We start from the raw sequence: 24,810 nt of genomic DNA on the forward strand, positions 1-24,810 counted from the left end.
CCTGTGTTCTAAGGGCCCTCCCAGCTCTGACACCCTGTGTTCTAAGGACCCTCCCAGCTCTGACATTCTGTGTTCTAAGGTCCTTCCCAAATCAGATAATCTGGGATCCTGTGGTTCTGAAGCAGCTGAGCTACTGAAATATAGTGGACACTAGAAAGCAAAAAATACTATACATGACCAGAACACGGCTTGCTAAATCCTGAAGGCTACATGATCTGCACCCCTTGGTCCTCTGAACCTCTAAACGCCTGTTCTTTCCTTCTGGGGGCACCAGCTCCTGCTGGGGGTAGGAGGGCTAACAAACCTCTGGGGGTCCACCTGCTTCCCACCCCCCCATTGTGCTTCCTGCAGCAGAGGAAAGAACAGTGGGAGGAAACTTGCCCCTCCCCTCAGGGGGACCCAGACACTTACTCTTTTTGGAGAAAAGCTTTTTCCTCCTCCCCACAGGGCTGAGCTTGTACTCGTTGTCCTCGCAGGTGCAGCCCTCGGTGCTGCCCTTGTAGTATTTGGGCACGAGGTTGGAGAAGCCTTTGGTGCTGCCACCGTTATTGGGCCCCAGCCGCAGGGGGCCTTTGCACTTGTGAAGCTTGAGCTTTCCGGAGGCATCTTCCACACACTGCCACTTCTGCAAGATGTGGGGTCCTCATCAGTACCCAGAAGACAGATGATGTGTGTGTGTTTGTGTGTACACAAGTGGGTGGGGGCGGGGGCAGGAGGGGTTGTAAAGCTGTAAGGCCATGAGCCCAGCCAGAACAGGGGGTAAATACTGAATAAGCAGAGATCATGTGGGAAAGGGGCCTTGAAAACCACTTGAAGGGTTTATCATTAGGCTGGGCATACAGTAAGTGCTCAATACATCTTTTTGGTCAGACTTTTTCTAGATGCTGCAACATGCCTCTTATCATCCACAGAGAAGGGAGGCCCAAGAGAGGTGAATGGAGAGCACTAGATGTGGTGTCAATGGATGAGAATTCAAAACTTGCCTCTGTCACCCCTATGACTTCAGGCAAAGTGCTTTCCTTTTCTCATCTCTCCTTTGCTCTCTGACTAGGTTTAGTCGAGATAATGGCTATAAAGCAATTTGTAACTGACCACAGAGTGGCCCAGAAACGCAGGTCTCGTCCATCCTTGGCTCTTCAATGGGAAGGGAAGGGGTTCCAAGAGCCTCCTCTCCCCACTGAGGCCCCTCAGGGGGCCAGCTGCCTGTCTGCGCTCCTCACCTGTCCTAGCTGCTCACAAGCTGTCTGGTACTCTGCTCGCTGACACAGATCCTTCACACGCTGGTGTTTGGGCAAGAAGTTTTCCTCCTGGGCATCTACCTTCTCATTCTCTCTTTTATGAAGCAGCTTTCTATAGAGAAGAGAAATCACAGAGAGTTAGAACTGGCAAGGACCTTAGGACACAGAATGTCAGAGCTGGGAGGGGTCTGAGGACACAGTCATTGCTGGGATATCAGCTCGAAAGGACACCTTAAAGTTGGTCGAACCTTTTCATTTCACAGGAGAGGAGGCCGAAACAGAGAAAAGTAATTTGTCCAAGCTCACACAGTGATTTAGTTCTCCCAGAACTGTCTCCAACACCTACCTCATACATACAAATCTTTCTCTGTATCTTAGGCCCAAGGGAAAATTGTCATTTTGATTGAAGTCAGGAAAAAAAATAATTTTTCTTCTAAATGTAAGACCTCAGATCAGTTGAGTTCTAAGCTCCCCTTCCAGGCCCCCTTCGGCTCCACAGGGTTTCCTTTCAGGCCCCCTCCACATTAACCCCTTTGTTCCTTCCCTTTTTAGTCACACACACACACACACACACAGATGCCTGACACCTGGGACAGCTCCCCCAAAGGCTGAACCCTGTGGGCAATGAGAATGACAGGACTCATTCCTCAATGATTAATGCACTGCTGCTCTTTTATACTCCTCCCTTCTCAGCAATTCTGATTCCCTGATTGCATGGTTCAAAGCCCATTCCCCATCCCTGCTGACCACTCCCTTCCTTCCATTGCCCTCCCCCCAAAGTGTCCAATCACTTCCCTGTGCTCATCTTCCCTGATACCTGGACAGAGCCACTCTGGCCACTCTTTCTGGCCCTGGTTGTACCCGCCCTTATTCCTTCCCACCTCTTGCCCCTCACTGGTCGTAGTGACTCTCTTCCTATCATTATCACTCAGTAATCTCTTCTTTTTTTTAAAGCAATTGGGGTTAAGTAACTTGCTCAAGGTTACACGGCCAGTTATTTCTGGGTGTGGTGCTGAGTATCTGAGCCCGGATTCAATCCCAGGTCATCCCGACTCTGGAGCCGGTGCTCTTACTTGCTGAGCCACCTGGCCGCCCCAACCTTTCTGCTTTTTGAGGTTTATTCATTTCGTATTTCTCACCCAATCAAGATTCTTGTTGCCAGGACACTCTTTCCTTCCTCCATGAGTCTCTTCTCCCCACCTCCTGCCCTCCCCCTAGCGGACTTCAGAATACGCACTGATAACCCTTAGCCTCCTCATTCCCCAATGAATCCGTGTCCTGTGACCTCCTCCTCCACTGCACCACAGCTCCACATGGAGATGGGCACCTCTTGTTCTTGCTGTCACAAATGCACCACCTTCATGCTCGGGAACTTGGAAAATCTCTTCTCTGATTGCAGTCTCTTGTCACTCCACCTGTCCTTCTGCCTTGAATTCCAAATCCCATTCTTCAGCCACATCAGGACCTTCAATCCCTCCGGGCCTCAGTTCTTTCCCAGGTCACCATCACCCCTCCACCAGCTGCATACTCTCTTCCTTTTCCCATCTGGATCCCTTGGTGAACCAGGTCAGCTTTGCACTTACTTCTCTGGAATCCCTAGACTCTTCACTCTACTGAAGATCTTGCCCTGCCAAACCCCATCATTGGATCACTCCAGTCACCCATTACCTCCAATCCTACTTACATGCTGCTGAATAAAGCTAAAAAAAAGTCAAGAAACTATGCTGACTGGTCCACCACAAATTTATGTTACATAATCTCACCTAGGCCATCACTGTGGAAATGCCTCCCTGGTCAGTTTACTATTCCACTCACCATGGTGGCTTTTCCAAATTTTTTCATCCCTCCTCGAACCTCCCTTCATCTTCTCAGATGAAAACATTGCTTAATATCTCAGTGAAAACCAGACCATTCATTGAAAGCTGCCTTGTCTCCCTCTTTCATGCCTTCTGCCACCATTTCTTTGTTTTTTTGCTTTTTGGAGGGGGCAACTGGGGTTAAGTGACTTGGCCCAAGGTCACACGGCTAGTTTTGTGTTAAGTGTCTGAGGCTGGATTTGAACTCAGGTCCTCCTGACTTCAGGGCCAGTGTTCTCTTCACTGCACCACCTAGCCTCCCCCCACCATTTCTTAATTAACCAATGGCACCCATGTTTCACATGAAGAGGTGAACCATCTCATTGCTAAAACAATCCTTTCCCTTTCTATATACACAAATGATCTCATTCTATCCCATTTTCTCCAGTCCACTGACCCATCATCCCTACTCTCACATGAATGTCACAATCACTATCTACTGTCCACATCTCTGCTGCCTACAACCAAGACAATCATAAATCCCTCCCTCGATCCCCAAAGGCCGCTATCCTGCATCACTCCTCCCTTCTGTGGCTTAAATTCCTTGAGAAGCCTTTCCACAATCAATACCACGACTTCCTCTCCTCTCACTCTCTTCTCAACTTTACAATCTGGCTTGATCCAACTGAAACTGCCCTCTCCAAGGTTACCAATGATCACTTAACGGTCAGATCTAATGACCTATTTCTCAACCCCCATCCTTCTTGGTGCCTCTGTAGCCTCTGACACCATCAAACACTCTCTTCTCCTTGATACTTTCTTCTCTCTGCCTTCTCCTGCTCAGTCTTCTTTGCTGGACCTTCATCCAGGTCATGCCCACTAACTGTGGATGTTCCCCAAAGCTGTGTCCTGAACCCTCTTCTCTTCTTTCTCAATAATATTTCACTTTATAACCTCAGCTGAATCCCATGGATTCAATTACCATCTCTGTGCAGATGACCCTCAGATATGGTTATCCAGCTCTAATCTTTCCTCACCTTTAGTCTTGCTTGCATCTCCAAATGCCTATTAGACATCTTAACTGAAAGTCCCATAGACATCTTAAACTCATCATGCCCAATACAAAATTATCCTTTCCCTGAAACCCTCCCCTCTTTCTATTAAGAGTCTCACCATCCTCCTAGCCAGCTAGGCTTGCAACCCAGCTATCATCCTCAACTCCTCCTCCCCCTCCCCTCCCCCTCCCCCAGTGTCCAATCATCTGCCAGTCCCTGTCATTTCCACCTTTGTAACATCTCTCCCATATGCCTCCTTCTTTCCTCTGATGCTGCCACCACCCTGGCGCAGGCCCCCATCATGCCGCATCCAGACTACCGCAATAGCCTGCTGGCTGGTATTCCTTCTTCGAGTCTTCCCCTGCTGCAGCCCATCTTCCATTCTGCTGTCAAAGTGATCTTCCTCAAGCGAAAGTCTGACCATGTCACTCCTCTCCCCTGATTCAACCAACTCTACTGTCTTCTCATTATCTCCAGGATCAAAAGTAAAATTCTCTGGTTGGCTTTTAAAGCCCCTCATCACCTGGCCCTCTCCCATCTTTCTAGTCTTCTTATACATATTTTCAGTCCAGAGACACAGGCCTCCTTGCTGTTCCTTGCATTTTACCGGCTCTCCCCCTTTGCCTAGAATTCTCTTCCTCATTTCTATCTTCTAGTTTCCTTAGCTTCCTTCAGGTCTCAGCTTGGTTGTTTTTTGTGGATGTCCGCGGTACTTACTACAGTGCCTGGCACACAGTAGGTGCTTAATGCTAGCTGACTGACCACTGAGTGTCCAGTGTCCCTCTGCTTTGGGAGCTTCTGGTTAATTTCAGCCCTTGTTTTCCTCTGGTGATGTGTAGAGTAAATTGCCCCTTGTCAGTGAAGCCGCTGAAATCATAATGGGAAGAAGGAAAACATGATCCACCTTTTTCCTTCCTCTCACCACCAATGGTCCTTGCACTCCCCATGCTTATTACTGATGCCCAGGTTTTTGCAGCATTCTGCTGAGCCTAAGCTCTGCCAGCATGGTCCTCCAAATGTTCCAGCATCTTCAGACTGCCCTCCCTCCCTGCCCCACTGCCCTATACCCAGCTCTCTTCCTATTTTCCTGTCTTTTTCATGCTAAACACTTTACAAATAATCCTCACATCAACCCTGTGAGGTGAGTGCTCTTACTATCCCCATTCTACAGCTGAGGAAACTGAAGCAAACAGGTTAAGTGACTTGCCCAGGGTCACACAGCAGGTAAGTGTCTGAGGCTGGATTTGGAGCCACATCTTCCTGACTCCAGGGCCAGTGCTCCATCCATTGGGCCAACATCCAACGGCAATGTTTCTTCATCCTAACTAGCTCTGGGAGCAGTAATCCTACCCTTGCTAGTCAATTAATTACCCTACAACTCCACTCACCAGCCCCACAACTGGACGCTCATTGTGTAGTCTTCTTTTACACCTTGACCATAACACTCTTTCCTTGGCTACCACTCCTTTGTGTTGCTTTCCCTTTAGAGTAAAAAGCTTTACAAGGGTGGGGAGTGTCTTACTTCTTGTATTTGTGTCCTGGCACTTATCAGGGTGCCTGGAACATCCTAAATACTTAATACACCATTCATTCATCCACTCCTTTCCCTCCTCAATTCAATCTCTTGCCATTCCATCTCAATATCTGTCCTATAAATCTACCTCTCACACCCCTAACACTCTAGGCCTCGTCACCTCTCAGCTGGACTCTTCAAAAATCTGACTGGTCTCCCTGGATCCCTCTCCAATCCATCTTCACACAGTCAAATAGATTTTATTTTTGAGGCTCAGGCTCCCTATCTTGCCCAGGCTACAAGTGCAGCATTCACTCATGGACCTGATCCTAAAGCTTGAACACTTTCGGTTTTTCTGACCCAGGCCAGGTGACCTCTTCTTAGGCAGCCTGGCTCCCCCTTGTTCCTGGGGTCCCACCATCTTGGTGCCAGACTTAGTACAGACATCTGATTGGCGTTAGCCCTCCTGCAGCTCAGAACTCCAGAACTCAAGTGATCCACCAGCCTCTGCCTTCCCTGCAGCAGGGACTACAGGACCACACCACGCCACCAGCCAAACTGACATTCTGAAAGCACAGAATTTCCTCTATGTACACAGGATGTTTTCCTCTATATTTTTCATGAGCCACCTGAAATCCTTTGGTGTGCTGCAGGCGGCCCATATTACAAGTGGCCCACACTGCAAGTTGTGCAAGCATTTTATAGAAGCTAATCCCTTTATACCTGTGCCTTCGTCTCAGAGATTGAAGATGCATTAGAGAAAAAAAGATGACCATCAGGGCATTCCCTGCCTCCTCCTCTTTCAAAGCCCAACTTCAAATGCCACCCTCTCCAGGAAGCTGTCCCTGAGCTTCCTGCTCAATAAGAAACTTGCTCAGACAGATTCAGTCCTCCATGTACTGACCTAATATTGCATAATATAATTGTTTTCCTCCTGAATTGGAAGCATCATGAGCGCAGGGACCATGTCTTATCTCAACTTTGTACCCCCCCGGCACAAGGTTCTGAAGACATTATGCCCTTAATAACTGAATGGCTGTCTATAGTTAGTTTCTTTAAAAAAGACTTCCTTCTTACCCTCTCTCCACCAGGAATGAGTCTCTCCAGACCTTGATCTTCTTTTTCAAGTGGAACCTGAGGAAAACACACAGTTCAGTTCTCAACACAAGCACAGAGCCCATCTTCCCCAGAGCCTATGGGATCTGCTGGGCTTGAATCCCTTATACAGAATGTCACTGTGGTATCTGCAGGGCGAAAGGCCCTCCTGAAATTCTGTCTAGAGCTGGAAAGGACAATAATTTAACACAAAACCTTCACTGTATGGCTAGGGAAGCTAAGAAAGCTTCTCTGCTGTCACACAGGTAGTAAGAGGCAGAGCTGGGCATCAGACTCAGTTCCTCCAGCCTCCTCAGTAATACCAGATGGCATTTGTTTCAGGATGTGATAAATGCACTGTAGTTTCTGATGGCCTTTTATTGTCCATACTGGTCTTTGACTTGCATTTCATCTAAATAAAGTAACCCCATTCCTTGCCTTCCAGCTCTTCTTTATGTAATGTCTTTCCCTTTTAGCATGCAAGCTTCTCGAGGGCAGGCACTGTCTTGCTGGCTTGATCTTGCATTCCCAGTGCTTGGCACAGGGCCCAGCACATGGTAAATGCTTAAGCATTTTCATCCCTATACAAAACTGAAGCCTCATAAAGGAAAGCCGTTTGCCCAAGGTCACAGAAGGAGACACACAGTGGAGCCAGGACTAAAGCCTGTGCTGCCTCTACATTCCCTGCAATAGGCTCCTTGAAGAAAGAGTTTTCCTCCTATTTCTTCCTCTCAGAACTGTTTCCAAGGAGGTCAAGGGAAGATCCAACATGGCACGGTATCTCCTCCAGGAGGCTGTTAAATGGAGCATATTTCTCTTTTTTTTTTTTTTTTTGCCTTTTGGAGGGCAGTTGGGGTTAAGTAACTTGCCCAAGGTTACACGGCTAGTTTTTTTTTGTGTGGGTGTTAAGTGTCTGAGGCTGGAACCAAACTCGGGTCCTCCTGACTCTGGGGCTGGCACTTTACTCACTGCACCACCTAGCTGCCCCTAAAAATGTTATTACTGTGTACAGTGTCCTGGTTCTTCTCACTTCACTTTGCATAAGTTCATATAAATCTTCCCAGATTAAAAAAAATTTTTTTTTAAGCAATCGGGGTTAAGTAACTTGCTCATGGTTATACGGCCAGTTATTTCTGGGTGTGGTGCTGAGTATCTGAGCCCGGATTCGATCCCCAGGTCGTCCCGACACTGGAGCCAGTGCTCTTACTGGCTGAGCCACCTGGCCACCCCTAAGCAATTGGGGTTAAGTAACTTGCTCAAGGTTACATGGCCAGGTGTTTCTGGGTGGGTGCTAAGTGTCTGAGCCTGGCATTCGATCCCCAGGTCACCCTGACACTGGGGCTGGTGCTCTTACTCGCTGAGCCACCTGGCCGCCCCAGTGGAGCATATTTCTTAAGGAGCCAGCTAAGCAGAGATGTGAGCTTCAGGAAGGAGATGACTGGATCTGCTGCTGGCTCCACACTTTCTCCCTTCATGTCCAGAGGATTTGGACAGCTAACATCCTGGGAGGGGTGAAGTCTGACTAGATCTTAGATCTAAGACTAGACTAAGATCTAAGGCTGCACTTACATGACAGCCCACCAGAGGGCACTATCGCCTCGCAGAGAATCTAGTATTTTCATGGCTTGGCTTATGAAACAGAACATAGTAAGCAGGAATACAGAAGTCTTAAAACTGGGCGGAGGCACTAGAGAACGTGAGCTCTGGGGGGTTCTGCGCCCTGTTTGTGTCATGCACCCCTCTGGCCGTCTAGTGAAGCCTCTGGACCCCTTCTCGGAACAGAATGGTTTTAGTAATGAAAATAAATGATAAATTTTAGTTAGAGGTTGGAGAAAATAAAGATGCAATTTCCCCCCAGACAAATTCATGGACCCCAAGCTGATCTAGTCCAACTCTGCATCTTACAGATGGGGAAACTGAGGTCAAGTGCGGCAGTGGCTCACAGCATCACGGCTCATTGGGTCACAGATTTAGAGCAAGAAGAGCCCCCTACTTTTCACAAATGAGGAAACTGAGGCACACGTAAGTTGTAAGGCTGGTCCCCTGACTCCAAACCCTGTACTTTTTAGTGAACCACTTGCCCAAGGTGAGAAAGCTGGTGAAATGGAGGAGCTGGGATCTGAACCCAGGTGTTTCTTCTGTTTCCCCAGCCGGAGCTGCTTCCACAGTTCCCCCGACTTCTCCAGTACCCTCATTTTAAACACGAGGAAAACTGAGGCTCAGAAATGTCAAGTGGCCAGGCTCACACAAAGAGGGTCAGAGCTGGGGCTCAAACTGGTTTAACTTTAAGACCATTGCCTTGAACTTACGCTGCATTAACCCTAGATATGGCCAGCCCACCTCAGTCCACTTCTGCTGCACTGCCTGGTCTTTCTGCCAAATGGCCAGGTGACCTTCCCTCCAGCTTGGAATCCTCTCTATCCAAAGCCTGACCATCCTTCTAGACTCAACTTAAGACTCACATCCTTCATGGAGTTTTTCTGGAATACAAAGCTCTCTCCATAGGCCTTATCCAACGGTACCATGCATCTGGAGATTTGCTTAACTAGTCTGGGAGGTTTATTTCATGTGGATGTGCACTGTCTCACCTGCCAACTGACAGGCTCCACAAGGACCAGGTCTATGTGGTGTGTTCCAATGTAGCCTCTCTCCCTGACTGAATGAGCAGATAGGTAGGCACAAATGGGATTGAGTAATGCTTCCTCTCTTTCCTCCTCCTTCACCTCCCTCTCAACCCCCAGACATTTTCACCTGTTGACTGGCCTCTCGGTATCCAGAAGTTTGAGAATAGACTTGCCATCCATGTCAGGGGGGATGTCCAGGCCTGCAATGTCCAGGATAGTTGGTGCCAGGTCAATGTTCAGGACAATATGGGGATTTCTACAGAAGATACAGTGGGGGAGAGAGAGTTTATCTCAGTTTCTTCTGAGTCCTGCCTCTGGGAACCCTGCCTCTGAGGTTCCTGTTAAACACACCAGAGCCCCACAGGCCATCCTCAGCCCACACTCTCCTCACCATGGCTCCTGTTAGAGCCTTCTGGAATCCAAGTTCCAGGGGATGGAGGAAGAAATTTGGAAATTGAAGCCCTTATCTTGCTGCTGGACTCCACGCCCCTTTTTGTGCTCTCCCCTCCTTCCCCATGCTCTATATACTGTCTTCACCATTAGAGTGTAAGCTCCTTGATGGCAGGGACTATTTTGTTTCTTATGTTTTTATTTCTAACACTTAGATTTAATAAAGACTGATTGCTCTATCAACCATCCATCCATCTCCATATAATTATTTATCTATATCTATGAATCAATCCATTCATCCATCCTCAGGGACCCAGGGAAGACTGGAAGACAGCAGAAACTCCATCCCAACCTGAAACCTAGGGGGTGTGGGGGGAAGGGGCAGTAGATGGCTTGATGGGGAAGATTCATGCTTCAGTGAGCTGTCACTGTGCTTGTCCCTGCAGATTTGAATCCCCATCACACAAAAGGGCCATGAAGTTTCTCCTGTGTCCCTTGCCATTTGCATACAGTCTCAAACAGATCATGGAGCAACAGATCTTAGAACTGGAATGAACTTTAGTCCAGGTCCTTTATTTTACAGATCCCAAAACTACATCTCTAAAAGGAGAAGCTGATTCAGAATCACAGCCTTTGGAATGGAAAGAGATCTCAAAGATCACAAAATTGAAGATTTAGAGCTACAAGTGTCCTCAGGGACCAGAGAGTCCACCCTCTCCCTTTACTGCCTAATATTTTACTCATAAAGAAACTGACACAGAGAAGTTATGTGACTCATCCAGGGTCTGAAACAGGATCTGAACCCAAGGCCTCCTGGCTCAGAGTCCAGCATCCTATCCACACTCTGTGCCCCTCTAGATCATTTAGTCCAATTAATCCCCTTACTTTACATCAAAGTTAAGTGACTTGCAGTGATAATTAGCAGAGCTGGGAGATGAACTCAAGACTGACGTCAAATCCAGTGTCCTTGCTACTGGAGCCCAGAGTTACGTGGCAGATCAATGGTACAGCCATGACTGGTCTATGTGTTCTCATCACCAACAGGCCAACCTAACGCGGAATGATTTAGGAGAAGAAACTTGTGGGGAAGAGGAGGCTATCTTTGGGGAGGAATGTTTCAGAACTTGCTCCTAGGATGACATGCGGAGCTGGCCAAAAGAATCAATGGGAGGTTTTGGCTCATAGCACTCATGCTTTAGTCCCTCATTCCTAATACATGGCCTGAGGGCCCATCTCCTTCTGTGAAGATGCACATCTTTGACAAGGTTTTAAAATTCCTCCTCTGCCATATAAGCCATTGTCGGTCATACGTTTCTGCCTTACTCAAACCCACCAGGTGCCTTTCTTCCTCCTCTTGGGTCACTGTCTTCCATGATCTGCAACCATACAGTACCACATAGAGAGTTTTGGTGTTTAAAAGAAAAACGTTTTTTTGCCAGGGAATAATCTTGGGATCACTAAAAGCAAAAGATGATTCTCCAAATATGATCTAACTCAATCCTTTCCTAATCAGTTCTGAAACCTCCTTACTGTTAATCTGCAGTATATGTATAGATATGCAGTGCATATAGATCCACTTTGTGGTGGGTTTCTTGTCCAACTGCATATTGTTATCTGGCTAATATGGTTTTCATCCACTTTGGTTTTCACATGTAGATCGTCAGGAGCATTTTCAACTGAATGTAGTTTTCATTGAAGAGGTTTTGTAAGGCTTCAGGGCTAGAGTAGTGCTATACGTATGATCTGAAAAACAGAAGCAGCTAGATAAACTCACCACTGACAGGGGGTCTTTTATTTGCATCCTCAATGATACAGGAAATACCTTAGATGATTTTTATTTTTTACAGAGGAGGAAACTAGGGGCTAGACAAGGGAGGAGACTTGCCTAAGGTCACATAGGTAGTATGTGACAGAGCCAGCCATTCAAACCTACACCCTCTGATTCTAAATCCAGTCAGTGCTCTTTGCATGGCATCAAGTTGAGAAGTGACTGGTCTAAGGTCTCACAACTAGTTAGTAGCAAGGCTGAGATCAGAAGTCAGGTGTCCTGATTTTTAATCTCCCACTGTACTGCACTGGCTTTTCATATTTTAAACTAGCTGTGTCCTTAGGAGACTCCTGGTTCTCTATTTCTGCATCCTATATTCAGCACTCATTTAGAAGGAACCGTAGTTGTGCATGTGTGTGTTCAGCTCATTATAGATGTAAGTCCCAAAGCACAGCTTAATGGTGAGTATTTGCATATCAAAAATCCCAGGAGTCCAGCTACATAATTTCCCAGATGATCAAAGTTACTCTGATCATTATAAGTCCTTTTATACTTCCCCCAACCCAGATAGAGCACTTCCCAGGAGGAATGTGTCACCTGGAAGGTTAACTCAAGGAGAGCTGTTCACTGCGGGCCATGGGGGCCCTGATGCCCAAACTCCCCTACAAGAGAAATGCTGAGAGGAGAGAGCTTCCCGTATCCTGATCTCTGTAGATGACTGGCTATTTCTTCCACAGTAGCAAGACTTATTGTCTGACCATGACCAGGCCCTAAATGACTGTCTGATGGAGCAGAGAAATCACAAAGCATCCCCATCCATGAACACTGAGCAGATATTCCCATGCAGCCAGGTGCTAGCCTCTAAGGAGGGTTAAGAGAATCTAAGACTTGGGCCTGGGACACAGGATCACTTCAATGACGTGAGTTACGTGGGCCTGAGTCTCATAGCATTTGGAGAGAAAGAAATCCAGCATTCCAGCCACATATGCCATGCTCCCCAAATGGCTCCTTCTCACCCCGGCACCAGACTGGACTTAACATTATCCCTAGATAATGCCATACCACTTCCCCAGAGCAAGAAAGGAATGTACTCACAAAGATCCTGCCTCCACATTGGGGCCTCGGATGTAGAAAGGGACCCTGATGTCAAACTCATAGGGCATGGATTTCCCTTTCACCAGGCCAAACTGGCCGATATGGTAGCCATGGTCAGCAGTGTAAACAATGTAGGTGTTATCCAGCTCGCCTGTCTCGACCAGCATGTTGTAAATCTGAAACAGCAAAAATGAATGAGGCCATGTGGCCTTGGCCTGAGGAACTGTGTAGAGTGTGCATATGACTAACTCTCTACCTGCCCATGTACATCCTTATCCAATTACTGATAATAACAACTAGCATTTATACAAAGTGCCTTACCTGTGTTAACTCATTCGACCTTCACAACAACCCTGGAAGACAGGCATGATTATTAGCCCCATTTTACAGATGGGGAAACTGAGGCCCAGAGAGGTTAAGTGACTTGTCCATCATCACACAGATAAGAAATGTCTGAGGCAGGATTTTGTGATCCCCCCCCGCCCATGCCAAAACACTTACACGGGGACTTTACTGTTTATGAAATACTTTCCTTATAACACATCTGTGAGGCAAGTAATTAAAAGGTTACCATTCCCCTTTTACAGATAAGGAATTGGAGGCCAAGAGAGACTAAGTAGCAGTGAATAGAGACGTGGGATTCAAACCCAGGGCCTCTAATGCAAACTCTGTGAGACTCAAGGAAGGCAGTGGACTTGTCCACAGTCACACACACGGCTAATGAGACCTTTGCCTCCAAATGCAGGGCTCTCCCCACCAGGGCCTACTCTTCCTCCTGGGTTTCTGAAGCTTCTAACACCTTGTCTGTACCTCCTTCACAGGCCTTTCTACGCTACTCAGTATCTGCGTGCACATCTTAACGCCCTGGCTAGACTGGAACGTCCTTGAGGGCAGGGCCTCTGTCATTTCTGCTGCTCTCCCAGAAGTCAGACAGCATGGGACCTCACACGTACTAAGGGGTCACTCAAAGGAGCAGTGAATGTCTATCTGCTCTTTGGTCAGATACCAAGAATCAACCCTGATGACAGAGCTGCGGATTTGGAGTCAACAGGTTTGCGTTCAAATCCTGGCTCAGTCAAAGCACTTTCCTCACAAGCCTCCTCAGAGGCCACCTAGCCCAGGCCCCTACTTTTACTGAGGAGCAGAATGAGGGGGTTGGAGTGGGTGGCCTCTGAGGCCCCTCCCAGCTTGTACTCCATCAGTCTGGGACCCCATGGTTAGTTCCTGAATTCTCTTTCCTCTTCCTTGTCACTGGTTTTCCCAATGGGTTATGATGAGATATTGACCTTGAGATAGGGGAAGTGAGGAGACACAAAACCCTCCAACAGGCCAAGTCTGCCACTGGGTGAGAGTGACTTGTCCCATACACACCTGTGAATACTCACTACTTCCAGGCCCATATGGTCCCACCCACAAGTCCCAATTTTCAGATGCTTAGAGAAGACAAGGGACTTGGCCCACGTCACACAACCAGCTGTGCCAGAACAAGGTCTAAAGGCCAGAGATTCTGTCTCAGCTTCTCTCCTCCCCCATTGTACCTTCAGGTTGAGAACTGTTTTGTCTCTTCCCTGGCTGCTTCTCTTTCTCTCTTTCTCAATCTCTCTCTCGGTCTCTGTCTCTCTCTCTCTCTCTCATTTTTCTCCTCTCTTTTCTTCCCCTTCCCTCCCTCCCTTTCTCCCTTCTTTCATTCTCTCTCTCTGTGTTCTTGTGTTCCTCCCATGAATATTCTCATTCGTTCTCTCTTTCTCATATGTGGGGGCACAGAGGATGCCACTGGGAGAAGATGGGTAGTGGTTAAAGGTAAGAGGCTTACGTAAGGAGCCTCGAGAAACAAGCCAGCCTAGGTTCTGAGAACCCCAGTTGCTACTTGTCACAGGATTTCCCAGAGGCTCTAGCTGCCACTGGGGAGCAAACAAACCACAGGCCTCTAGGAATCCCACTGTTAAATGGTCACTGGTTGAATTCTCAAAACCTGGTCTGGCTGATTTGGGATCTTAAATAATTCTTAAGTAACTCAGAAACTGTTTTGGGCTCAGGTGAGTGTGAGTGAGGACATCCTTGCCTTTGACCCCATAGGCTTTCGTTTTCTCATTTGGAATCTTGCAGCTAGGTGGTGTAGTAGAGTGCCAGTCCTGGAGTCAGAAAGACTCAGCTTCCTGAGTTCAAATCTGGCCTCAGATAGCTGCGTGACCCTGGGCAAGTCACTTAACCCTGTTTGCCTCAGTTTCCTCATCTGTAAATGAGCTGGAGAAGGAAACGGCAAACCAATCCAGTATATTTGTCAAGAAAATCCCAAATGGGGTCACAAAGCATCTGAAACAACCGAACAATGAGAAATAACAACCACCAGCTTGTCAAGTGCGCTTTCCCTCCTTGGACTGGACGGCAGTGGGAGGTGGGCTTATTGTTACTCATTCTCCATTCTGCTTCCTTTCTTCTCTGGCCAATGATGCCTCAGGCCAGGGGCCCGGGAAGTCACTGAATGGCAGAAGCATTTGGCTTGGCCATATGCTTGTCCCAAGAGGGGACAGGAAAGGGGAATCTAAGAGAGGAGGCGTCGGTGTGCTGAGGAGGCAAGGGTGAGGGGTGGGGGCGGGGCAGGGCCTGCTTACCATCTCCATTGAGTCATCCACAGACATGAGGGTCTGCAGGCGCTTCCTCTGCAGCATGTTGGTAAATTCCATGTGGATGGGCTTCATTGGTCCCGTGTACCTCATGATCCAATGCTTGTCGGGGTTAGGTGCATAATTATAGCTTGGAGTGCTGGGGGGGGGGGAATGGCAAACAGAGCAGAGTGGTCAAGTCAATAGATTATGGTGATGGACTAGTCATTCAAAAGAAATCTCCTGGAGCTGCTCCTGGAAGGAGTCTTAGAACATGGAATGTCAGCGGTGAAAGAGACCCTGGGAAAGGGGAGGCGGTCAGGGGACCTGGGCTCAAATCTCAGATCTTCTTATTACCTGCATGACTGACTTGGACAAGTCCCTCAACCTTCCCAAGACTCAAATGTCCTCATCTGTAAAATAAGAGGGCTGGAAGAGGCGGACTCTGAAGTCCCCTGCAGGCTGAAATCTATGGTCATGTGGAATGTTGGAGTTGGGAGGGCCCTTTGAACACTGAGCATCAGAGCTCATGTGATCCTGGACTTAGGGCTGGAGGCGCCTTGGATTTTACAGAGGAAGAGACTGAGGCCCAGAGAGGTGGTGACTTACCTAGAATCCCAGAGCTGGTAAGTGTCTTGAGGCTAGCAGTGAACACAGGTCTTCTTGATTCAACTGACACTCTGGACACTGGGTTTTAATTCTTGTTACTAACTTGTTGAGTCCAGCATTTTAACCACTGAACCAGCTGCTTCTTGAGATCATCTAGACCTGGGGTTCTTAACCTTTTTTTTTTTGAGTCCCTTCCCTGAAAGTTTGGGGAAACCCATGGATCCCTTCTCAGGATGCTTTTAAATGCATAAAATACAGGAGATTTACAAAGAAAACCAATTCCACTGAAATATAGTTACCCAAAGATTAAGAGGTCCAAAGTTACAGGTTCCAGGTTAAGAATCTCTGATGGAGACCAAGTCCTCATTTCATATATGAGAAAGCCAAGGTTCAGAGAAGGCTTGCTAAAATGATGCTGCTAGCTCATGGTCTAGTGTGGTGGGCCTAGAACTCTTCACCTTATATTAAGCTGCCCTAGAGATTAGAGATGGTGGTCCCAACATGTTCATTGCTGGGCCAGTGCTTTTCTTTGTACCCTGGAGTGAAATGACTCCTATCTTAGCAGAGGGTATCACCCAACCATTCAATATTCAATGAACAGTGAACCTCCAACTGCCTCTCCACCTGCCCATTGTGGCTCCAATGGCTTATACTTGCCCAGGTCACTCCCCTACTCAGTAAATTTCATTGGCTCCCTATTACCTCTAGGACTAAAAAGAAAACCCTCTATTTGGCTCTTTAAGTCCTTAAGCACCTTTTCTCCTCTGACACTGCTGCAGGCCCTCATTACCTCATGTCTGGACTACTGCAATAGCCTGCTGGTTGGTCTCCCTACTCAGAAGCAGTTAGGTGGCTCTGTGGATACAGTGCTGGGCCTGGAGTTAGGAAGACCTAGGTTCAAACCTGACCTCAGACATTTACTATCTGTGTGACCCTGGGCAAGTCACTTAACCTTTGTCTGCCTCAGTTTCTTCAACTATAAAACGGGGATAATAATATCACCAGGGTTGCTGTGGGAATCAAATGGGATATCTGTAAAGCACTTTTAAATAATGGCTGGTACACAGTAGGTGCTTAATAAATGCTTGTTCCCTCCCTCTTTCACCTGTCATATTGATATTCCTAAAGTGTAGGTCTGACCATGCCACTTTCCTCTTCAATAAACTCCAACACCTCCAGGATCAAATATAAAATTCTCTGTTTGTCTTCTGAAATCCTTCATAACTTGGTTTCTTCCTACATTTCCAGTTTTCTTATACCTTACTCACCCCCATGTACTCTGCATTTCAATGACACTGGACTCTGCCGTTCCTGCACAAGACATTTCATCTTCTGACTTTGGGCTTTTTCAATGGCCAGGCCCCAGGCCCTGAATTCTCTCCTTCCTTTGCCTCACCTTCTGGTTTCCCCTGCTTCCATCAATACTCAGCTAAAGGAAGCCTTTCCTGGTCCTGCTTAATGATAGTGTCTTCTCTCTGGCCCCTTCCCACCCTTCCTGGCTTACAAGTTATTTCACATACTCTTATAATCTTCCTCTAATGGGAGACTCCATCTCCTGACTTGGACTCTGTGACTCCCCTCACCTGGGGGCTGCTCTCCCTCTATTCCTTCTAAGACAGTCCCAATCCTGCCTTCTGCAGGAGACCCTTCCTCTCAATGCCCTTCTTCCCCCTTCCTTCTCCTTGTGCCTTCTCTCCGAGACTGCCTTGCATCTGTACTCTATACATCCTGCATAGACAATTTTTTTGCATGTTGTCTACCCCATTCGACTGTGAGCTCCTTGAGGGCAGGAACCAAGGTTTTTGCCTTTTCTTTGTATCACCAGCACTTAGCACAGCGCCTGGCACTGGGAAAGTTTTTTTAATATATGTTTGTTTCTCCAACTAAAGGTCCAGTGACAGGCTGTATGTCTATCATTGTGGACCTATCTAGTTAAATGTGTGGAATCTCGTTCGTTACCAGAGTTGGCTACCAATGGATGAAGTTTTGGGGTCCACTGTGGCTCTGAAGACCATGTAATAAGATATGAGTCTGCTCTGGTGCTGAAGAAGCCGACACTTACAAAATTACAGCTGCTCAGAGAGGAGGTGAGGAGTACAAAGAGCTCTGAGATCAGAGGGATGACAGAGACCCTTGTCATTGGGGGGAAAGCTTCATGGAGAAGAAGGGTCCTTGGAGGGGGGTACTAAAGAACAGGTGAGATGTCAGGGGGAGGGGGTGGCGTGGGGGGAGAAAAGGCAGGTGCATTCCACATCTTCAGGATGAATATCTTTCAAAGGTTGGCCCTAGGAGCAAGAACTCACAGTCCGCTAATGAGAAGGGATGGCCATTGCTCTCAGGATCCCACTCTGTGGGATGCACCACCTGATCTGGGACACCCTGGATGGGTTTTAGCCAGTTAGAGCTTGGGTCTCGGTTTGTCCAACTTCCTTCAAGACTCAGGATCTTTCCTGCTAGTGCCTTCCCCTTTCAGATTATAATCCATCTCTTCTGCAGAAAGCTTACACGTTCCCAGAGGTTCACGCTGCATGTCTCTCTAGTCAGAATGTAATCTCTTGGAGGGCAGGGACCATATTTTGGTCTTTGTATCATCAGCACTTAGGACAGCGCCTGGTACAGAGTAAAGGCTTACTTAATACATTCTTGACTTACGACACCTAAATGGTTATACTATGAGATCTATATCTGAACAAAGTTGTACCAAGAGAAGCAGCTGTGGGATAATAGAAAAAGGTCTGAATTCGGAGTAAAAAGATTCCCAGACCTGCCGCTTTCTGGTTGCATCTCCTTTGGACAAGTGCCTTCCACTCCTGGGGCCTCAGTTTCTCCTACTGTAAGATGTGGGGGTTGGAGAGGATGACCCCTTAGGTCCTTTACAGCTCAGAATCTGATGCTCTGCAGATCGTGATATACCTGAAACCAGCCCAGTTTGCCAACTCCTCTTTAGTCCTGTCCCTGCTCACACTTGTAGCAGACTCTCCCTTCTGTAGTAACCAGGAGCCACTCAAGGTCTGTATTAACCAGTGCTTGCTGATGACCGAGCGAACCAAGGGAAAGTAAGTGTTGGCCCAGAAGCTGCCTCTACAAGCAAAAGAAAATGCTCACCTAAGGGGCAAAATAGGAGGCTTAGTGTTATGAGGTCTATGTTAAAGCTTTAGTTTGGGTCCTTGGTAACTCTAGGTGGCCCAGTGTCTGAAGTCAGGAAGACTCTTCTTCTTAAGTTTAATCTACCCTCAGACACTAGCTGTATGATCCTGGGTATAAGTCACTTAGCCCTGTCTGTCTCGGTTTCCTCCTCTGTAAAATGAGCTGGAGAAGGAAATGGCAAACCACTCCAGTACCTTTGCCAAGAAAACCCCAAATGGGGTCATGGAGAGTCTGATCTAACCAAACAACAAACTATTTGACCCCCACCTTTTCTGAGCCTTAGTTTCCTCACGTGAAAAAATAAAAAACAGGAGCTCATCTCACCTAAGCTATCTACCTTAGAGAGTTGCAGTGAGGAAAGTGCTGTGTAAACTTCATAATGTGACTATAAACATAGGCTATTATCATGATTTTTATTTTAGCCTGGTTGATGAGCTTTTACAATAACCCCAGGGGCGAGGCAATGCAGATCAGAATTGGACCACAGAGCTTTGTTTACACCTCCCTTAATCACTCCCAAATCCTTTTGCATTATAGGTATTTGTGTACATGTTGGACAATCGATCAGCAGGCGTTTGTTAAGCCCTCCCACCAGAGCCCGAGCTTGGTGAGGCTGGGAGCCTGTGTTATTTATTTCTATATTGCCCCTAATGCTAAGCACACAGCAGGTATTTAATAAATGGTTTTTGAAATTATCAGAGGATTCTTTTCCAGTCTCTCTCCCCTTCAATCCATCTCAAACCTACTATCTCCTAGTCATCTTCCGAAAGCACAGCTCTTATAACGTAATTCCCTGTCATTTCCATCAATACCTGTTGAAATCCAACCCAACTTTCAATAGTAATTGATGATAATCTAGCATTTACATAGTGCTTTAAGATCTGCAAAGTTCTTTACAGATACTATTTCACTTGAACCTCACAACCATCCTAGGTGGTAGGTTTTATTATTTCCATTTTACTGATGAGATAACTGAGGTTGAGGGACCTTCCCAGGGTCACACAGCTAGTGAAGTTAAATTTGCATTGAGCTGTTCCTGAGTCTCCATCCAATGATCTGTCCACACTGCACCGCCCACCTGCCTTCAGGGACTGCCATCAGTGCCAGCACTTCCATAAAGCCTTGCCCTGATTCCCTGGAAGCTCCTGTTTATCTGCCCCAACATCTGAAGAAGAGGAGGCTAGGTGGGGCCGTGCAGAGAGTGCCAGGCCTGGAGGCAGGAAGACTTATCTTCCAGAGATCAGTTCTGGCCTCAGATACTTACTAGCTGTGTGACCTTGGGTAAGTCACTTCACTCTGTTTGCCTTATTGGTAAAATAAGCTAGAGAAAAAAATGACAAACCACTCTCGTATCTTTGCCAAAAAAACCCCAAATGGGGCCACGAAGAGTCAGAGACAATTAAAAATGACTCAACAACATCTGAAGAACTCTTGTCTCTCCTCTATACTCTCCAGTGTTTTGTTTTGTGCCTCACTTTATTTTTTAACCTCACACCACTCTATGTTTATATGTTAGTCATCTCCCCAATGAGTGAGTTCCTTGTGCACTTCTCTAGATGGCTCTGTTCTAACCACAGGAAATGCTACTGGCCAGGTCTAAGAATCTTCAAATCCCACTAAAATTGTTTGGTACATAGTAGGCACTTAATAAATGCTTGCTTGCTTCCTTCCTTCTTTTCCCCTATGCTTTCTCTTCCAGGTTCTTGAGCTGACTGGATACGACATCACTATGGAACTGGAGAACTGCTGGACTTGGAGATGGTCCATTAGGCAGAGTAGAAGGAAAGCTGAATTTGGCCGGAGCCAGAGCCTAGCTTGTATACTTTGGGTAAAGTCAATTTCTTCATCAGTAAAATCAAGATAACTCATCCTGCCTATTTACCATGCGGTTGTTGTAGTAAAGAAAAAAAAGATGCTTTAAATGCTATAGAAATTTTAAAAAATGTTATAGGAATAGAAGGTATTATTATCCTGTAGGGGATCATGGCATCATAATATTTAGAGAAGGAAGGAAATCTCAGAGGTCATTCCAAATTAACTATGCCTCTTACTTTACAGATAAGGAAACTGAGGCCCAGGGACATTAGATATCTTTCCCAAGGTCCCACAAGTAGGAAGCATCCAAGGATATCTAGAGGCTATGACTCTGGAAAACAGTGTAATTTCCACTCAGTTTCTCAGTCTCTGGATGCAGGGCCACCCCTAGGCAAAATCCTGCCTCAAGAAGGTATGTTTTCAGTTTCTTCATTTAACAGGTGGGGAAACTGAGGATCAGAAGGGAAAAAGTAACCTGTTTATAAACATATAACTAATAAAAGCTGGGATTTGACCTTTGGCCTCCTGAGTCCACATTTGGGTTCCTTCTATTATTATACAAAATTTTTTCTCTGACCTACAGAGGAAAAGCTTCTCCTACAGAAACTCTACAACAAAAGCTGGGTCTGAGGATGCCCAGATCCTACCACCTTCTTTAAATATTAAATGTTAAAAGGTGTGGCTCTCCCATACATCCTCAGTCAATAACAAAATAGCGAATGGATTTCAGCAAGCTGGAGGGGGAAGGCTTTTCAAAGCCAGCCCTGAACAGACAGGGGAGGCTGAGGGGAGTGGGGCGAAGGGGCGGGGGCAAGGCCTTGTTCAGAGAAAAAAAATGCCTTTTCTTCTCTGATACCTTAATAGCCTCTTGAATATCAGAACGTTCTCATGGCTGGAATAATCACATTACACTCTGAACAAGCTGATGGTTATGGAAACTGTTGCTATGTAATGCCCACGATGAATCACAATACCGGGCGGGCTCCTTCTGGACTTTGCTTTCTGACTCCTCCGTGGATTGGAGACTCCTGCCAATTAATCCAACCTTGGCCCACGGATTCCCTTTGATTGCTGGAAACACCGCCCTCTCCTGCCCAACTCATTCATAGTCTTATCTATCAATCCAAGGTGGAAAGAACTTCCTGAGTCAGGAATCATGAGTGGCCCCAGCCCTCCTCGGTGACATTGGAGGTCATGCCCTGTGGTTCTAATAGGGCTTTCTCTCTCTCTCGTCTCTCTGTCTCCTCTGTCTCTCTCCTCCTTCTCTCTGTCTCTCCCTTCCCCCTGTCATTTCTGAGGAGCTACTGCCCACTGCATTAGGAACTGGAGGGAGGGAATGAGGAAGAAGACATGGAAACAGAGTAAGTTCCTTTTGGGATTTTGCTATCCTACCTTCTTCCTCTGGGACACAGATTTGAAAGAGAGGCTTGATCTTGAAGCTAGAGGGCCTTGAAGTGAGGGCCTTCTGAATAGAGAACCAGGGACTTGCTACCTGGTGAGCTTCCTGAGTGTCCAGCAAGGCACCCTCAGTGTGAATATCTGGGTATTCACAGCAACGAGGTGGTAGAGTGGGTAGAATGCTGGACTTGGGGGTCAGGAATAACCGAGTTCAAATCCTGCCTCAGACACTTATCAAACTATATGATCCTATGAAAACTGTCTCAATTCTCTACCTCACTTTCCCCATCTGGAAAAGGGGAAGAATAATACCAATTTCCTCACAGGGTTGTTGTGAGGACTGAGATAACACCTGTAAAGTGCTTTGCAACCTTTAAAACACTGCACACTGCAACACTGTCAATCACTCTTACCACCATTACTATCATTTTCATGGGTGGTTTTGGAAGGTGGATCTCAAAGTCTCCCCAATCAAAGCCCCTGCCAGGCATGTTAGCAGACAGCGCAGGGCAGCCCAGCACCACAACCACGTGTCTCCCATGCTGCCAGAGCACCAAAGTCTGCCTGAGGAGCAGCACTTTGGTTCTAGGGCCAATCTCAGGGTCTGTGTGAGGAATGGCGGTCTGATGAAACTCGCCCACAACTGCAGGATTGAGAGTTGGAAGGGACTTCAGAGATCATTTAGTCTCATCTTTTCATTTTGCAGATGAGAAAGCTGAGGCCTAGAAAGATCAAGTGACTTGCTGAATGTTAGACAGTTAAGTGACAGAACCAGGATTTAAACTCTTTAAATCCTGTCTTAAATCCAGTGCTCTTTCTGCTACAAAATATTACTGTACTTCTCTATTCCAGGCACATCTCTCTCTTTTTTTTGGAGGAGGGAAAGTAGGGCAATTGTGGTTAAGTGACTTGCCCAAGGTCACATGGCTAGTAAGTGTTAAGTGTCTGAGGCCAGATTTGAACTCAGGTCCTCCTGACTCCAGGGCAGTGCTCTATTCACTGTGCCACCTAGCCACCCCATTCCAGGCACATTTTACTGGGAAACTGAAGCAAATAAATGAGTTATAGTGTATGAGAAAGAGGGTTATTGCCTGTTGATTTTGCCATATTCTTCATATCAGTATCTTCATTCTAGTCCCGACTTCTCCCTCTCCCTTCCCCTCATTACCACTTGCATGGACCAATGCTCTGTCTCCATTCTCTCCTTTCTTCCAAGTCAGCCTGTACTGTCACACTAATTTTTCTAGGGGAGAGCTCTGATCCCATCTCTTCTGCTCACTGCCATTCAATGGCTCCCCATTGCCTCTGGAATAAAGTCTAATTTTTTAGCCCAGTGATCAAGGTCCTTTATAGCGTGAGCCCACCTGACCATTCTAAACTGATCCAACACTCTTCCGTCCACATATTCAGTCCTTTGGCTAAAATATAGTACTTGACAAGCCCTGTCCATGTGCTGTGCTCTCCTGCCTCTGTTTGTACTGTCTCCTGTGCTTGCAATACCCCTTCTCTCTCTCACCTATCCTCTGCCCCCAACCTGCTGAAATCCATCTCTTCCTTCTAGGTTCGTCTCTAAAGCACTTCATAGAGCCTTTTCTGACTCTAGCAGTTGTGAGTGATCTCCCTCTTCTCGGAATTCCTCAGGAACACTATTTGTATCTTCCTCATATTCTATTTTGTTTTCTAGGTGTGTGTGTGTGTGCGCATGTGTGTCCATATGTACACCTGTACATGTGTTTTTATGGGAGAGATTTCCCCACTAGACTGTGACCTTCTTGAGGGCTGAGACCTAGACTTCAGCAAATGACACATTAGAAAAAACACAGATTTTGAAGTTGAGAGAACTAACTTGGGTTCAAACCCTGGTGTTGACACTACCTGTGTGATAATGGGAAAGTCACTGTCTTTTATTACTTCCTAGAAGCAGGCAGGTGGTCCGGGGGACAGAGCACTGGACTTGGAGTCAGGCAGACCTGAATTTAAATATGACCGCAGGCTCCTGCTAGCTATGTGACCCTGGGCAAGTCACTTTACTTTTCTCTGCCTCAGTTTCCTCAATTGCAAAATGGGGATAATAACTGCATCTACCGCCCAGGGTTGTTGGGATGATCAAATGAGCTAATATCTGTACAGCTCTAAGCACTGTAGTGCCTGGTACAGCAGGGGCTTATTCATTGTTCCCTTCTTTCGGATTCCTCATCTATAAAATGAGGTGGCTAGCCTCTACTCCTGACTGTGGAACAATGATCTGTGTCCTATTTCATCTTCTCCTCTAGCACTCATTAAGTATTGGCCCAGTTGGTGTTTGGAGAAGGCGTATGCCCAGCACCAGTCCAGGTCAGGGTCCTGAACGTGCCGAGATGTTGCTGTAGGAGGCCTTGACAGACGTCGGAGAAGATGCAGGCAGTCAGGTTCTGCGCTCCCTCCTCCCCACCTGGGACTCTGGCCCATTGTAGGACTTTTTTTTTGTTTTGCAGATGATTATACCTTAGAGATAAGAGCGCCTTCCAAATACACTCCTAATAAGGCAAAGGTTGATTGTATGTGTAAGTAATATCAGGCGCTGCTCATTTGGAATTTCTGTAATTTTCATTTCAAAGGGGAAATAAATGAGCAAGAGATGTCAAACAATTTAAACATGAAATGCCGGGCTGCTTTGGGGTGAGA

The 24,810-nt window shown here is 46.8% G+C and overlaps 2 protein-coding genes across 4 annotated transcripts in view; both read right to left on the bottom strand.

The window, feature by feature from the left end:
* The window catches only part of ZMYND8 (zinc finger MYND-type containing 8), a 540,997-nt gene extending 523,924 nt beyond the window's left edge, over positions 1-17,073 (bottom strand). The window contains exon 1 of the mRNA XM_069072340.1: positions 17,049-17,073. The gene's annotated coding sequence lies outside the window, so the exon portion shown is untranslated. The remainder of the gene's footprint in view (positions 1-17,048) is intronic.
* The window catches only part of SULF2 (sulfatase 2), a 146,751-nt gene that overhangs the window by 20,935 nt on the left and 101,006 nt on the right, over positions 1-24,810 (bottom strand). For all 3 annotated transcript variants that reach the window (XM_069072363.1, XM_069072362.1, XM_069072361.1), the window contains exons 6-11: positions 15,187-15,337; positions 12,575-12,750; positions 9,449-9,577; positions 6,680-6,736; positions 1,221-1,350; positions 412-625 (exon numbers count right to left, since the gene is read on the bottom strand). In XM_069072363.1, the coding sequence (XP_068928464.1) occupies positions 412-625; positions 1,221-1,350; positions 6,680-6,736; positions 9,449-9,577; positions 12,575-12,750; positions 15,187-15,337 (857 nt within the window). The remainder of the gene's footprint in view (positions 1-411; positions 626-1,220; positions 1,351-6,679; positions 6,737-9,448; positions 9,578-12,574; positions 12,751-15,186; positions 15,338-24,810) is intronic.

This window comes from Petaurus breviceps, unplaced genomic scaffold, assembly GCF_028583685.1.
Source record: "Petaurus breviceps papuanus isolate PSGF00001 unplaced genomic scaffold, PetGlider_PUasm1.0 90847, whole genome shotgun sequence".
NCBI lineage: Eukaryota > Metazoa > Chordata > Mammalia > Diprotodontia > Petauridae > Petaurus > Petaurus breviceps.